The 17,157-nt window shown below is 43.4% G+C and overlaps 1 protein-coding gene across 1 annotated transcript in view; it reads left to right on the plus strand.

Annotated features, from left to right (window-relative positions):
* sap30bp (SAP30 binding protein) overlaps positions 1 to 17,157 on the plus strand; it is a 113,388-nt gene that overhangs the window by 81,378 nt on the left and 14,853 nt on the right. Inside the window, exon 5 of the mRNA XM_069929325.1 lies at positions 14,581 to 14,669. Within this exon, the coding sequence (XP_069785426.1) occupies positions 14,581 to 14,669 (89 nt within the window). The remainder of the gene's footprint in view (positions 1 to 14,580; positions 14,670 to 17,157) is intronic.

The following is a 17,157-nucleotide window of genomic DNA, read 5'->3' on the forward strand; positions in this document are numbered from 1 at the left end:
GTAAATGTTTACCCATGGACCCAGTCCTTGATGAAGAATGAAAATGGCAGAGTCGAAAGAAAATCTACAGATGCTGGGATCGATTGCAATATTGAAACGTGCTGGAGAAACTCAGCAAGTCACACAGAAGTAACGGGTGACCAACATTTCAAGCCTAGGCCCTTGGTCAGAAATAAGAAAAAAAAATGGCATTCTTGAATAAAAACGAGGGGGAAGGCATGAGAAGAGCAGAGGTATGGAAGGAGGAGCTCAGGCTAACAGGTAAGAGGCAACAATAGGTGGATGTGGGAAAGAGAATAGACAAGAATAATAGCTGAGAGGTGATAGGGGAGAGGGCAGAGGGCTAAGAAATGTAGCTCTCCCATAGGAGAAGGGAGGAAGAAAGGAGACAGAAGGGTAGGGAAAGAGGGAGAATCTGGGGAGGGGTTAACAGAAATTCGATGTCGATATTAATGCTGTCTGGTTGGAGATTGCCGAGACAGGATACAAGGCGTTTTTCCTCCAAATTGCAGGTGACCTCGGTTTGGCAGTGCCTGAAGCAAAGGACGGACATGTCGGTGTAGCAATGGTGTGTAGCAATTTGTTTTGATTCTGTGTCATTCTCGCATTTGTCTTGGTGCAAGTACTTCCTCAGGAGTTTGCGGAGGTTTGGTGTGACACCAGAAACCCTGGCAAATTTCTACAGAGCTGTGGTGGAAAGTGTGCTGACTGGCTGCATCTCGGTCTGGTATGAGGACACCAACACCTCTCCAAAAGGTAGTGGACACAGCCCAGGACATCACAGGCAAAACACCCTCCCCACTATCAAGAACATCTACAGGGATCGCTGTCGACAGAGAGCAGCAGCAATCATCAAGAATTCACACCACCCAACACACACTCTGTTCTCACTGCTGCCATCAGGAAAGAGGTACAGGTGCCGCAAGACTCGCACCACCAGGTTCAGGAACAGCTGCTACCCCTCCACCATCAGACTCCTCAACGACAAATTCAATCAGCGACTCATTTAAGGACTCCTACTTGTGCACTTTATTGATTTTTTTATTCACTCACTGTCAGTTTGTTTACATTCTTTATCTGTTTACAGTTCTTTATATGTTTATATGTCTATGCTGTGTACAGTTTTCTCTGCACAACCAATAAGTAGTAATACTGCCTGGCCCGCAGGTAAAAGAATCTCAGGGTGGTGTGTGATGTCATGTATATACCCTTTCAATAAATCTGAAACAACTGAATAAGTCACACTGCAATTAATTTGCACTTCATGTTGAACCATCAAGGCCTTTTGTCTCTTTCTTGCACACAGATAAAATTTGCAACTCCTCCTTCCCCTTTTTGATTGTTCCAATGTTATTTTGTTTGCTTGGTTATCAAGGGTTATGGACTGGGTGCAAATCAGTGGGACTAGGCAAAAAAAATGGTTCAGCACAGACTAGAAGGCCCGAAGGTGCCTGTTTCTGTGCTGTAATGTTCTATGGTTTTAAGACTGCAGAAAGTAGCAAACATAGCCAAGTCCACCATTGGCTCAAAAAGGCAGCCGACATGCTAAAGGACCCCCATCATCCTGGTCACAAACTCTTCTCACTGCTACATTTAGGCAGAAGGTAGGGAAGCTTGAAGAACAGCACTTCTAGGTTCAAAAACAGGTTCCTTCCAACAGCCATCATGCTCTTGAACCTCCCCTTACTATGCTCATCTAAGAACTAACATCAGGGTGCTAAATTAAGCAAAAACCAGCATTGAAGCCTACGACATTATGAACCAACTAAGATGGAGCGGTCATGTTGTTCGGATGGAAGACAAATGGGTGCCAAAACAAATCTTCTACTCCCACCTTAAAGAAGGCAAACGTAAAAGAGGTGGACAACGGAAGAGATTAAAAAATGTCTTAAAATTCTACATGAAGAAATGTAACATCGGCATCAATAATTGGGAAACCAATGCCAAGGACAGGTAACTCTGGTAAACCATCGTCTGAGAAGGAACAGCCACTTTCAAGGCCAACAGATGTGCAGAACTAGAAAGAGGAAGTAAATAGAAAGAGAGGCAGCAACAAACAAAGCACGATCAGCCATCTGGAATGACCTGCCCTGAATGCAGAAGATCTTTCATAAGCCACCTGAGAGCCCATAAATAGATCAATGGAACACAGTCCACCATCCTCGATCTCGAGGGATGGCAACGATTATGCTAATCATAAACCACTCCAACACCACAAAAAGGACTGCTGCCATAAAAATGCCATTATTTTTCTTGCACTGTGGTAACTGTGGATATTTATCATCTATTGTATTTATCATCTCTTCGTAATTTAATGTATTATATTGTAGTTGTTTTTTTTGTGAAGTACCCGTTTGGCTTCAGTAAGTAATCTTTCCGTTGCATGTGTACATTGACAAAGTTCATGACGATATTATATCATTATTCAGAGGAAAGTCTAAAAAATTCCCAAACTCTGTATGAAAGGGAGCTCTATCAGTTTTCAAAATAAATACCCTATCCTACTATTTGTACCTGCATTTATTAATAACCTCCTGAGGAAAGGTGTTTGATTTCAAACATCCTTTCAGTTTGATCTTTTATCCCTCACTTTCTGTCTGTCTCATTGTAATCTCATGACATAACGTTCAGAAAAATGACCTGTACCTTTTAGTGAAGTATTGACAAGCAAGTTCAGTCTTTGTAGTAACTCAGTTTGAAAGTCAAGGTGTCCTTAATCCAATGTCAAAGAAAATAAAATTAATTAATGTTGAGCACAGGGTTGATGAGCTGGTGGAAGTTGGAATATTTTATTCATTGACTTTTGAGGCAACTGCTGGATACAGACTGGGCTCGCTGTTTTTCTTCTGAAGCCCATCCTGGAACTATAGTTCTTCCTAAGCCCGCATGTTATCCCCCTCCCCCCCACCCTTCCTGTGTTTTCTTTCCCAATCTGCTTATCTCGGTCATTTTGCAAGTGGCTTATAATTTATGTATTTACACACTTCATGTCCTCATTCATGTGTCAGTCATAGATCTGAGTCAGATGATCATTCCAGAGGTAAGTACACAATCTCAACTGATACAACTTTTATGAGACATTAAACCAAGCCTCTGCCTTCTTGATTGGCATCATTTGAGAAAGACCAAGAGTGTTTCCTGTTTCCAGAACCATTTCTGCCAAGACAAATTATTTAGGCATAATTTCAGGGTTATTGGGGCTGGCTGTTTGCTTTATCCATTCAGCTAGACTTGAATAACAAAATAAAAGTTCTTGAGGGCATCTACAGTTGTGAAAGACTGGAAAATGTTTCTGATCTTTCGGTTTGGGATTGATGGTATAATGTTCCCTGAATTAGTTTGGTCCTGAAACACGTATTTTGTGCAGTCAAACATGTTCAAGTTGAATTATTAATAAATACGTATCCACTTTCACTTCAAAACCTATTGAAAGATCTGGGTGAAATGATAACGATATCAATTGTCATATACATTATACAATGTACATATGCACTGAAATTCTTTTTTGGCTGCAGCTGAACTGCTACTGTATACTGTATATAAAAAAACAACTACAGTCGTGTGCTGAATTGAATTAAAAAGCAACTGTAAATAGGAAAAAAAATCAGATGCATGCATCTTTCTTTTGGATGTGAAGCACCAAGAGTGTTTATTTACAAACAAACCTTACATGATGACTGCAGTGCCAAGTGGCAATGTCTGCAGGGAAATGCCAACCTCCTCTGAGTGAAACAGAGAACCCAGTGTGCATGATGTTCCCAGTCAAATGTCAAGAAAGCATTTCATTTCAGCTGTAGGCTAGCTCGGCAGCCTATCACAGTATTCTTCAAATATGATTTTTTTTAAAAGCAATCTGATATTTGTCCCTAGACCCCCAGCAAGTTTTTTGCTAACCCCCCGAGACTGTTTTGAAAAACAGTCCTGGGCCTTCTGGCCACACTTTGTCCTCCACTCCTTTACACCCCAGTCTGTCTTTCAACAGCTGACATGGGAGCAAGCAGTTATTGTAAGCACAGATTTCTGATTGGCTGGAGCACCTTTTTCACTTGGCCACTTCGCACTCTGGCTCTCCACCAGCAAAATTGTCAGCGACCAATTCAGTCATCAGCCTGCAGCGTCTTGTCTGTTTTCTCCACCCAAATAGGCATTCTTTCATGTGTGACTGTTGACGGCATCAACTATTTGTTAGGCAGCAACAACTTGTTTTTCTATAAGCCCATTTCATGTGACAAATCATCGTGGCACAGTTAGCGTAGCGGTTAGTGCAATGGTTACAGCTCCAGCGATTGAGACTAGGGTTCAAATCCCTCGCTGCCTGTAAAGGGTTTGTACGTTGTCCCTGTGTTTGCGTGGGTGTTCCCTGGGGCGGGGGGGGGGGGGTTCAGTTTCCACCCACCTTTCGAAACATACCGGGGTTATAGGTCAATTGGGTTTAATTAGGTGGCAGAGGCTATGGGCCAGAAAGGGCCTGTTACCGTGCTGTATGTCTAAACTTAAACTGAATTCTGATCATCAAAATCTGACACGGAGCTGCAGGAGGCTAATTATTGAACAACACAACAGAAATATTAATAACTAAAATACTAAATTCAATAAATATTCCTCTAAAATGTATGGAGCATCTGCAGCGAGAGAAATAGAATTAACATTTCAGATGAATTACCTGTTCTGTAGAAAGGTAAGAGTAGAATGTAGTAAACTGAAGGTAAACTATACTGAGACCAAAGATGTAGATTTAATTGCCAATGAATACTTTACAATTATCTTCACAAAGGAAATTCTAGGAGTTAATACCACTGTAATTGTGGAGTAGTTAAATTTGGAGATGTTCAGAATTTCAGAAGGGGGGATTTGCCATTCTGGTAAAGGAATAGGGAAATGTGAGGTCATGGAACAATTTGAAAACTAGCATGACATTTTTAAAGTTGAGATCTTGCTAAACCAGTAATCACTGTGGGTCAACAAGGTGGTGGGTAGATATGACAGTTGAAGATGGACATCACAGTTGTAAATAAACTCAGATAGATTGAGGCTAAAACAAGGAAGACCTGGCGGAATTGCATTGGCACAGTCAGGCCGAGCACCAACAAAGGTGTTGCTTCCACCAATGGGCCAGCCAACTCAGGAATTAAATGAACTAATGTGGTGGTGAAAATAGGCAGGCTTATTGATACCATGATTACGTTAACTTTGTCTCGTTCTCCAATCTAGGCAGCAGCCTGGTAAATCTCCCCTGCTCCTTCTCCAAAGCTTCCAACATCCTTCCTTTAATGAGGTGACCAGAACTGAACACAATATTCCGTGTGGTCTTTACCAGAGTTTTATAGAGCCACAGCATTACTTCACAACTCTTGAACTCAGTCCCCTGGCCAATGAAGGCAAGCGTACCATAAAACCTTCTTAACCATCCTATGAACCTGCGAGGCAACCTTGAGAGGTTCGTAGATTTGGACCCCAAGATCGGTTTGTTCTTCCACATTGTTAAGAATTCTATCATTAACCATGAACTCAACCTACAAACTTGACCTTCCAAAATACAACACTTCATACTTATCCAGATTGAACTCCATCTACCATTTTTCTGCCCAACTCTGCGTCCTGTTTTTATACTGGTTTCTGACCCATGGTCCCAGTCAGATACACTGCTGGTGTCATGCTTCCCAATTTATGCATCCATTGACTATAGAAATAAATCATTCCTATTTTCTTCATGATTCAATTTATTCTCCATCTTTGACCATTGTGTCAATTTACCTCCTCCTCAATAGAGATATACACCACAGAAAAAAGCACCCTCCTGCACAGTTCCCATTTTTCCTCCCGTTCTCCTTTCCCCACCCTACTGATTCTCATACCCTAGGGAAATTTAAACTGCCAGCTTTTTTTGTAATTTTCTACAATTAGCATCGCCCTGTCCAACCTGCTCATACTCATCTCCCATAGAACCCTTCTACACAGAATCAGGCCCTTCACCCTTCTAGTCTGTGCTGAACTATTTTGCCTAGACCTGCAACCACACCATATCCCTCCCATTTATGTACCTGTCCAAATTTTCATAAATGGCAAAATTGAGCCTGCATTCACCAATTCAGCTCATTCTGCACTCACATTACTTTCTGTTCACTTTAAACTTTCACCCTAAACCCATGTCCTTTAATTGTATCTCACCTAACGTCAGTGAAAAAAGTTTGCTTCCATTTATTCTAGCAATGCCCAGCATCATTTTATATACCTCTATCAAATCTCCCCTCATTCTTCTACACTCCAGGAAATGGTCCTAAACTTTTTAATCTTTAAGTAAACCTTTGGTCTGGACGGAGTACCCAGCTGAGTATTAAGAACCTGTGCAGACGAACTTGCCAATGTATTCACAGGTATCTTCAACAGCTCACTCCAGCAGGGCATGGTGCCCACCTGTTTCAAACAGGCATCAATCATACCAGTGCCCAAGAATAGTGTGATAACCTGCCTAAATGGCTATCGTCCATTGGCCACTCACATCAACAGTGATGAAGTGCTTTGAAAGGCTGGTGTGGAAGCATATCAGCTCCTGTCTGAGCAGCGACATGGATCCATTTCAGTTTCCCGACCATAGCAATAGGTTTGCAGCGGATGCCATCTCACTGACTCTACACAAAGCCCTGGAACACCTGGATAGCAAAGATTCATACATCTGTGGTCTGTATTAAATTCCAACTAAGCTCCCATGTGGAAGAAACCTTGTCAACAGCCTTACTAAAGTCAATGTAGATATCTTCGGTCATTTCTTCATCAACTTTGCTGGTAACCTCCTGGATAAACGTTATAAGATTGTTTAAATATGACCTACCACACACAAAGCCATGTTGACTATCCCTAATCATTTCCTGTCTATCCAAATACTTGTACATCACGATTGGTGTTGTTTGCACAATACACTCGCTGTCTTTCTGTCTGAACTTCTGCTTGTTAGATCCTCCACTGTGAAACATCCCAGGCAGTGGTAGCTCCCCACCAGCACCTTCACCTGTCCCTCCCAGGACCATTTACTTCGCTAAGCTTCCCATTACAGAACTCATGATTTCATTTGTTGATAGGCAGAATTTGAACAAGGGACCAAGTCCACCTCAATTTCCATGGCAATGCAAATACCAAGCTTTTGTCTGTTATTTTTTGAAGCTGTTTTTTTTCTTTTGAGCCTTGCTTTCATTCTGCCTGTGGATTAACTGCACTGGGCAAAGCTCCAATGACTGAATGCACTGAGCACAATTAATTCTCACATTCTGCCTAGTAGGACCCTACTTGCTCAGATACTAAGAGCACCCTTACAGCAGAAAGTGGAGGTGGTGCCAACAGGGGGAGAGGGGATATCCCTGGGCTTTTAATGTTATCAGGCGTCCTTCTTGCATGTGTGTTAGGGTGTGTATGTGTTCTGCAGGCTTTGAGGTGGGTGCTTGAGCTTGCCTGTACCTTGTCAGACAGAGAGCAATTTAATGGTGCATTTAATCCAAGAAAGAACTGCTGATTTACATTAATTATAGAAAGGGAGTTTTGATAGTGACGGCAGGCTCCAAATATTTAGAAGGATTAAAGTTCACTCCACACACTGAAACTTATTGTTTGATGCCCTTTCCCAAAATATTTTTGATGATTAAACTTTGACTTTTCAGTTACTTTTCCAAATGAACAGCCAGAATATTTTGCTTTAATTTGGAATTCTGTTTCTTGCTTCACTTGTCTTCTTCTCCTTTATACACTTTAATGAGGTACTGTTGGATAATACTTATGTTATTGAGCCAGGACTAGTGATCCAGCAAATGTAATTAGGATCCCATTATCATGTTTTAATCATTTGAATCAGTTCAGAATCAAAATTTAATGTCATGAACAAGTCACAAAAGTTGTTGTTTTGTGGCACCATCACAGTGTAAACATTCATATAAACCACCTTACAGCAGTAATAGTGCACAAAAAGTCAAGGTGAGGCAGTGTCTGGTTCAATCTGCTGGCAGCGGGGAAGAAGCTGTCCTTGTGCCGTTGAATGCTCGTCTTTAGGCTCTTTTTCCTGATGGTAGCAGAGTGAAGGGGGCATGGTCTGGGTGGTGGGAGTCCTTGAGGATAGAGGCTGCTTTCTTAAGATAACCCTCACCCTGATTTAGTTCCACTGTTTCCATCTCTCATTTATCTGTCCCCATTCTTACTTTTCTCTCAAACATTTGTGGCCCCCCCCCCCACCCTTCCCCAATTGTCTTCTCTCCTGTTTCTCTCTCCACCATTCCCACCTACTTTAGTCCCATATCCTGTCAGCTCTGGAGACTTCTGCAAGTCTTTTCCATGATTGCCATCTCTCCTTCCCCCTTTAGTATCGACACAGGGTCCCAACCCAAAATGTTGACAGACCAATTCTCTCCATGGATGATGCCTGACCTGCTTAATCCCTCCATCAGCTCGGTTTTTTCATACATACCGGCCTTTTCAGTCCATGAGCCCATGCTGCCCAATTAACTTCCAAACCTGGTAGGTTTTTTTGAAGGGTGGGAGGAAACCCAGGGAGAATTCCTTGCACCCCGTGCTGGATGTGAACCCAGTCGCTGGTGCTGTCACAGCATTGCACTAACCGCTAACTATGTCATCCTTGTCTGCTCAAGATTCCAGCATCTTCAGTTCTTGTGTTGTTTGGTGATTTCAGGGCATGAGGTGGCTCAGATATCGCACTGTTATTATTGTGAAACGCGCAAAATTAAACCCACCGCTGCAAGTTACCTATAACCAATCACTGTTGAAGTCTCGATCACTCCAGATTGCAGGAACTTTGGGGAATGCTGTCTTTGCACAGTCATGGAGTTGGTAGCACCAAGCATGCAGTTACCTGTTTGTATTAGATAATTCACTTCTTTTTTTTTAGCTTATTGGGATGAAAAAGTCACAAAACAGTTCAGATGCCCCATCATATGAGAAATGCCAAATCTGAACAAAAAGCCTCAGCTCCAACCCCAATTTCTCCCAGTGACCCAATGAACCAGTTTTCCTTTTCAACCCTATTCACCTCAGTCTGGGTTGCAAACAGACACCAATTTAGGGTTAAAGTTAAGAGGCAAGAACTTTCTGCTTGAATTTTACATCCAGGAATCAACTAAGACTAATGTGAACAGTTTGGTCCAAGGAGTTTAAAAATGGCATCTAACCCACTGTGACCACCATCTTCCTCAAACAGATTAATAGCAGATCCCAGTATGAGTGAGCTGTGAATTTAACACTGCCAATAGGTAATCCGGTGTTGGGGGGAGGGGTGGACTAATGACAGCTTTGTTGCAGACTTTCAGAAGGTGACACCAAAAACATTTCAGATCTGATCTGTCATGATAGAGTTCCCTGGGAGCCATCGCCAAAAGAACACAACAAAGTCAGAGGGGTTATATAGTACATTAGTATTGACGCACCGAAGGAATGTCTCCAAAATAAAGAAGAATGTTCATAATTAATCATGTATTCTTTCCACCCCAGTTGCAGGCATGTGAATTCTCGCATAGTACAGTAATAGAACCATGCCCTCCAAATCTATACCCCAAAGTTGTACCATAATGTTGTACCTATTCCCAGCAATACTGCTCTCATTATAGTGGCAGGCATGAACCCATCAATATGAATTAACAACAACTTTCCTGCACCTACCAATTTAGTAAACAGCATTATCTTTGCTGCCATTGTCCCAAGTTTGGAAGGTTGAATTGTTTAGATATGCATAAAGTGTATATTTGGAGCGAAAAGGGATTGCAATATTAGCTTAACAACAGAAAGGTTCAATCGTGATGGGCCATTGTCCAACCTCTTATCTGTCTCTGCACGTTACCAACATCATAACAATTCACGCTTTGGAGTTTTTTTTTCCTTCCTAAAGTTACTTCCACTGGCAGATGAGACGAAATCTAGGGTAATAGCTTCAAGATTTGGGAGAGTTGATTTAAGACAAAGATAAGGAGGATCTGCTTAATTTTATAATGTTTTTTAAAATTTAATTTAATTTAGACAATACAGCACTGTGACAGGCCCTTCTGGTACACACTCATACTGACTAAATAACCAAATCAGCCTATAACCCCTGTGAAGGATAGGAGGAAACCAGAGCACATGGAGGAAACCCACACAGACACGGGGAGAACGTACAAACTCCTTACAGATAGCATCAGATTCGAATCCAGGTTGCTGGCGCTGTAATGGCTTTGCACTATCTGTGTGGCTCCCAGAGAGTTTTGAACCTGTGGAATTCACTTCCCAATGGAGAAGTAGAGATTCTTATGTAGAGCCAAAATACTTATTCATTCTTCTACTGTTTCCGTCTTGCTTTCATTTTGCGCTAAGATCAATATTTCCTTCATAATAGCTTGGACAGCATGCAGATGATGTTCTCTTGACTTGTCTTGACTAGTCCGTTCTAAAGTAGCATTGAGTGTTTTTCACTGTTAATTGAAGCTTTATGCCACACATGTCAAACTCTGGCCCGCGGGCCAAATTTGGCCCGCGATATAATTATATTTGGCCCGCAAGATCATTTCAAAAATGTATTAGAGGTGGCCCGCCCTGCAGCGAGAGCCGATGCTGTTTTTTTGGTAATGTCACCATCCTCCCCCTTCATTGCACATCCTTCCCCATTGTAACATGAGAAATTGTAACACGAGAAGTCTGTCGATGTCATCAGCCGGCAAGCCGGTTGGAAGGCTCCCCGCACAACCAGTCACTTCTCCCACCTGTCGAGCAGTGCGGCGGATGGGCGAGCGCCTGTGATTTTCTGTCGGCGCGACGGGCATGGCAGGCTGCGCACGGCCCCCGGGCAGCGCGAGCCCCGCGCGACTGGCACCGGACGGGCCTTCCACAGCGCGAGTGCACTTCTCCCGGTCGCCACGGCCTTCGGCGCTTGCACCCGCGCGGACCCCAGGGACGACTGGTTCGGCCCTGCACGTGAAGAGAGAGATGGTGGCTGTCCGCAAAGGCTGATCAGCAGCGCGTTGGGCCTGAGTGGGTGGGTAAGCAGGGGTGGGCAGAGGGTGTAGGTGAGGGGTAATGGGCAGGGGAAGTTATGGTGGTGCGAGGGGCAGTTAGAGGGAGGGATGAGTGGAAGGAGGGGTGGATAGGGAAGAGGTAAAAAGGGAGGGGCAGGGCGAGTAGGGGAGGGGTGATTAGAGGGTGAGAGACGGGTAGAGGGAGGAACAGGTTGAGGGGAGAGGCAGTAGAGGGGCGTGTATAGGATGGGGTGGGTAGAGGCAGAGCGAGTGAAGTGAGGGGTGAGTAGAGGTTGGGTAAAGGACTGGTCAGGTAGAGGGATGGTGGGTCGAGGGTGAATAGAGGCCTAGAGCCTGAAGAGTGAGCAGGAAATGCTGAGTCCTGATGCAGGCCAAAATGGACACAGCCTGTGAATGCTGACTACATCTCCACAGGGACCAAATATGTTTCCCTCAGGTCAAGCAAAGGGTGAACTTGAGCTACCTACTCCTGACCTGTAACATTATCCTCCTAAAGTTATATCCTAAAGTTTAACATTACATATGTTGAAAGAAGAGAAAACATGCAGATGTTGTTGAAAATTTTCAATAAATATTTATTTCGGCCCTCGACTTAGTCCAAGTTTTTAATTTTGGCCCTCCGTGAATTTGAGTTTGACACCCCTGCTTTATGCTATAAGAACTATTAAAACAATTAAACTATACTTAAAATGGTTAAAAGAACGATCAAAGAATTTATCTGGATTGTCTATATTTTGCCCTGGTTCTGAACAGTACAAAAACAAATTCAAACTAACTTGTTTATATTAAACACGCAGGAAGACCTTGGCTCAAAAACTGTTACTATGGAGACATACTCATGGAATTTGAAAACAATATCTAGCAACTTACAATTCATTTTAACCATTAGAATCAAGATTCACTCAATCACCCACTTTGTTATAGTATGCTCATGAGGTGTTGCCAGATCTATCATACAGCTGAAATAATGCTCAGCACAATTCAAAGCTCAGACTGAATTTTACACATCCACACAAACTTCAGTAGTTTCAGTCTCAGGGTAGCCCATTTGTGAAAATGCACAAGACTCAGGAGTGAAACACAAAAGTCTGCAGACGCTGTGATGGTAATAAAAACACAGAAATGGTGGAAGAACTCAACAGGTCTCGCAGCCTCCATAGGAAGTTTCAGACCTGAGCCCTCCTTCAAAGTGCAAATAAAAAGCAGGTAGGCACCTGAATTAAAAAGGTGGGGAGAAGGGAAGAATGGACAGAGGGAGGAGTAGAGACCAACAGACAAAAGGTGTTAATTGGATATGGATGAAGCAGGAGAGAAGAAAGGTGAGAATTGATTGGGAGAAGGGGGTATTTTTGGTTCGGTGAAAGCAGAGCTGGGGGAAGGAGACAAAGGGAAAGAGAGAAAAGGAGACATGGGAAAGATGGGGTGGGGACAAACAGAAACCAATGTTAATGCCATCCGGTTGGAGGGTGCCCAGATGGAAAATGAGGTTTTGTTCCTCCAATTTGCAGGTGGTTTCAGTCTGGCAGTGCACAAGACCATGGACAGATATGTCAGCAAGGAAATAGGGCAGGGATTGCAAGAGGTGACCACTGCTATAGCAGTGGATAGAGCTAAGCAATCTCCCAGTCTGTGTCCAGTCTCTCCTAGGATGAGTCCAGAACAGGAGCACTGAATACAGCAGATGAACCCTGCTGATTCACAAGTGAATTGTTGCCTCACTTGGAGTGAGGGAGGAAGTGTAGGCACAAGTGGAGCACATCCTGCAATCACAGTGGTAGGTACCAATGGGGCATTTGGTGGAAAGCGAGGAGAGGGTGTGGGAGTCATGGAGGGACATGACCCTGCAGAAGGTAGAGAGCGGAGGTGAAGGGAAGGTGTGTACCTTGGTAGGATCATGTAGTAGTTGGCAGAATTGATGGAGGAAGATGTGTTGGATGCTGAGGCTGGTGGGATGGTAGGGGAGGACAAGGGAAATCCTGTTCTTGTTGCACATGGGAGTGGAAGGAGCCAGATCAGGTGTGGATAATGACGGATATGTAAGTGAAGGCCAAGTTGATAGTGGTAGAGGAGAAGCCATTTTTTTTTGAAGAAGGAGGAACTCTTAGATAATCTGGCTTGGAAGACCTTGTCCTGGGAGCAAATACGACGGAGATGGAGTAATTGAGAGAAAGGAATGGAATCCTCACAGGGGACAGGGTGGGAAGAGGTGTAGTCGGGGTAGCCGTGGGTGTGGGTGAGCTTATAGAAGATGTCTGTTGAGAGTTTGTCTCCTGAGGTGGAAGTGCTGAGGAGCATTGCCTGTGTAGGCTTGTAGTATGGACTGCTCCAAGTTGCCAACAAAAAGACAGGCCAATATGGGGTGCATGTGGGTACCCATGGCTATCCCTTTAACTTGGAGAAAGTGGGATGAGTCAAAAGAAAAATTATGGAGGGTGAGAACAAGTTCTGCCAGCCAGAGCAGGGTGGTGATGGTTAGGTGTGATCAGCTGAGAAGTCTGCTGGATGATGACTACCTGAGTTCCAGGTGGACAATGGGCACTGATCCCCTCTCCCATTCCTCCCACCCCTCCACCTTTTTATTCAGGCATCAGCCTAATTTCTGACACGACTGAAGAAGGGCTCAGGCCTGAAAGCCTTTTGCTCTTGTGTTTGCTGTTCTGTTCCTCTTACACATTTCTTTATTGCACTAGATCCCGGCATCTGCAGATTTCTTGTTTACCGCTTTGTATTCTGTCTTGTCAGTTCTCCAACCAGACACCAGCCATATTAACTTTCAGTTTCCCGGCTCCCCCTCTCTCTCCCCTTCATCCCTCTGTCTCCCACCCTCCAGCTCCCCAGCCTCTTCCCTTCTTTCAGAGGGCTATCCTCCTCCCTATTACCTCACTACTTATCTCTCCTCTTTCCCCTCCCACTTGTATCCACAGACCTGCCACCCTGTGCTCCAGCCCCTTCCAACTGATTTTCAGCACTGGAGCCTTGACTGCCTCCAAGAATGCTGCATGACCGACTGAATACTCTTGTGCTCTCTTCTGGCAGTTTCTTTTGTTTTTGCTCAGAAGCCTTCACTCCTACACTTCAGTTTTCCTTCACATTTCTGACTTCCGTTGCAGTGCAAGGGTGTAGGTTCAACCGCCAAAGCTCCAAACTCTACTGTCTCCCTCCTCCTTCACCCTCTCTACAGATCTACTTAAAGCCTCCTTCTTTGACTGAATTTTTCATAACTGCTATCAGTTATGATCCTTCGGCCCATATTAATGTGGCTTTATGCATGCAAAGATATCATTGATGATTGGCTTTCTTGTCCCACAAGGGTTTAGGTTGAGGCTTGGATCAGGTTGGGCTAAGATGCAACATTCTCCGTTTTCACATGGGAAAAACAGTGGTTTAGGTATTGGTGAACAAGAAACCAAGAGAAAGAAGTAATTCCAATCAGAGGAGAAAGGATCATTCGCACGGAGCATAGATGGACATAAATAGTTGGGATGAGTTTGTTTTGTAAGCTGACTGAGTTGCGCTGAAATGGTTTGAGGAGCTGAACTCTCTTTATCCCTAAACCTAATGTTGCTTTTTTTTTCCTTTCTAGCTTCATTTTCAGAAAAAGTGAGGAACATGTCCCCGGATGACATCAAAATCCCTCCTGAACCCTTGGGAAGATGTTCCAATCATTTACAGGTATGGAGCACAACTGGAGGAAGTATTGAGAGTTAGGTTGGAAAGAAGGTATGATGTGGCAAATGTTTTTCTTTGAGGCTCAACAGTGCTTTGTCCTAAAACAAATCTGATTAACACACTCTAGCTTTATCCAGGGATAAGTTATATATGGATGTTATTATGGTCTAAATGGACTATCAATCAACACAGATAAAATGTACAAGCTGACTCCGTCCAACCATGAGAAGCCCAAACCATACTGACTCTATTTTCTGCCTTTGTCTGGAGATTCAGTCAGTGCTCTCTGTCGGTTATGCCTGTACAGTTGAAATCTATTCTCCGTGTGCGCCAAGACAGTGGGTGTCAATGGGTGTAGCTGTACTGGAAGGAAGATGAACACCTTAACCACACAATCAATCAGCAAATTCATTAAGCAGACAAATAAATATCCATGGATGACCTGCTGAATTCCTATTTGCTCAAGGTGCCAGCATCTGCAGCTTTTGTGCTTCTCTGGCAGATTCACTAACCTCAGTATAGATGTCCCACTTGACACGAAGAACTGGGGGGAAGGGGGGGTTATCAACATTTCAACCCAATTTACAAATTTGATGATGACACCGCTGTTGTTAACTGGAAAGGATAAGTCAGAATACAAAATGGAGATCGAGAATCTGGATGAGTGATGCTGGAACAACAGTCTTGTTCTCAACATCGGTGAGACCCCGAAGCAGATTGTTGATTTTAGGAAGGAGAGGCTGAAAAACCGGACATCTGTCTGCATCGATGGGAACAAGGTGAAGAAGTCAGAATGTTGAAGTTCCTGGGTGTCATATTTCAGGAGACCTCCCCCTGGCGCCAGCACATGAAGGCAACTATGAAGAAGGCACAACAACGCCCCTACTTCTGAAGGAGTCTGAGGAGATTTGGCATGTCATTGGATAGAGTATCAAACTTAGACAGATGTTCTGGGGAAAGTATGTTGGCTGGTTACATCAAATGACCTGCCAAGTTTCTCTAGCATTTTTATGGTTTGCACTCAACCCTAGCATTTGCACATGTTCTTGTTTTACGTTTTCTGGTTGCATCATGGCCTGGTTTGGAAAATTGACTGCCCCTGAACAGAGAAGGCTGCAGAAGGTAGTTAACACCAAGTCTATCACAGGCTCTGATCTTTCATCCATTGAAGACATCTGCTGAAAAAAAGGTTCTGCCTCAAGAAAGCAACCAACATCATAAAGGACCCCATCACCTTGGTCACAACCTCTTCTTCCTGCTACCTTCGGGCAGTAGGTACAGAAGCCTGAAAACCAGAACTTCTGGGTTCAAAAATAGTTTCCTTCCAACATCTATCAAATTCTAGAACCTTGCCCTGGTACACCAATCATAGGCTCCTCTGACAGCATAAAAGAACTATTACAAGTCACTTTTCTGTCACGAGGATTACTGTGAATATTTGTTATCTATCTATTTTGGGTATTTATTGTCCCTTTTAATTTGATTCATTTAGTTTACTATTATGTTTACAAGTATCTGTTTGCCTGCAGCCAGTAAGAATTTTGGTGCTTGTATGACAATAACTCATCATCAATTCCAGTGTTCCGATCCTGATCATCAAAGCCGTGGTTTGCCAGGATCCCACGTCCTCTGGTGAGACAACTTTCCCTAAATGTCAATCAACTGATCGCTGCTGACTCCACGTAGACAGCTCAAACTGGTCTTTATGCAGCACAGAGATGGATCCTGCGGCTTACCACGTGTATGCTGACTATCGAACACCAATTTCCACTTTTCGCATTTTATTCTCCCTTTATTGGTCAACTCCACCAAGGTTCTACACACTAGGGACAATTTACAGAGGTACAACTCACACCTCTTTTGAATGTGGGAGCCAACAATGCACCCAGAGGAAACCCGCACAGTCACAGGGTAAACATGCAAACTCCACCTAGACACACCAGAGATCGGGATAGAATCTGGATCACTGGAGATTATGAGTATGTTGTCTTTATATCACCAGCTGTTTTTCCCAACATCATGAAAATCTTAACTCACGCTAAAGTAGAATTGTAAGAGCCAGTAATTGGTCAAAATTACGTATGGTCACTTTGATAATTAGTCATCTGTTTGACAGCCATGACCTTAGCATCATGTCCCTAAAAATTCACTCTATAAAATCTCTTTTCTCATTTAACTCACATTCTCCATTATTGACCAAGGTTTTGCTCAAAGTTCTGATGAAAGAATATCAACCTGAAGCATTAATTCTGTTCCTCTGTGGATCCTGCCCAGCTCTGAGTAATTCCAGAGTTTTCAGTTTTACTTCAGGTTTTCAGCACCTGCAGTACATTGATTATTGTCTATGTGGTTTAGTACTTAGTTTTGTCTGAAAGTATCTGTGGATGCTGCCCAGCTCCGAGTAATTCCAGAGTTTTCAGTTTTACTTCAGGTTTTCAGCACCTGCAGTACATTGATTATTGTCTGTGTGGTTTAGTACTTAGTTTTGTCT

Source organism: Narcine bancroftii, chromosome 3 (genome assembly GCF_036971445.1).
Source record: "Narcine bancroftii isolate sNarBan1 chromosome 3, sNarBan1.hap1, whole genome shotgun sequence".
Classification (NCBI taxonomy): domain Eukaryota; kingdom Metazoa; phylum Chordata; class Chondrichthyes; order Torpediniformes; family Narcinidae; genus Narcine; species Narcine bancroftii.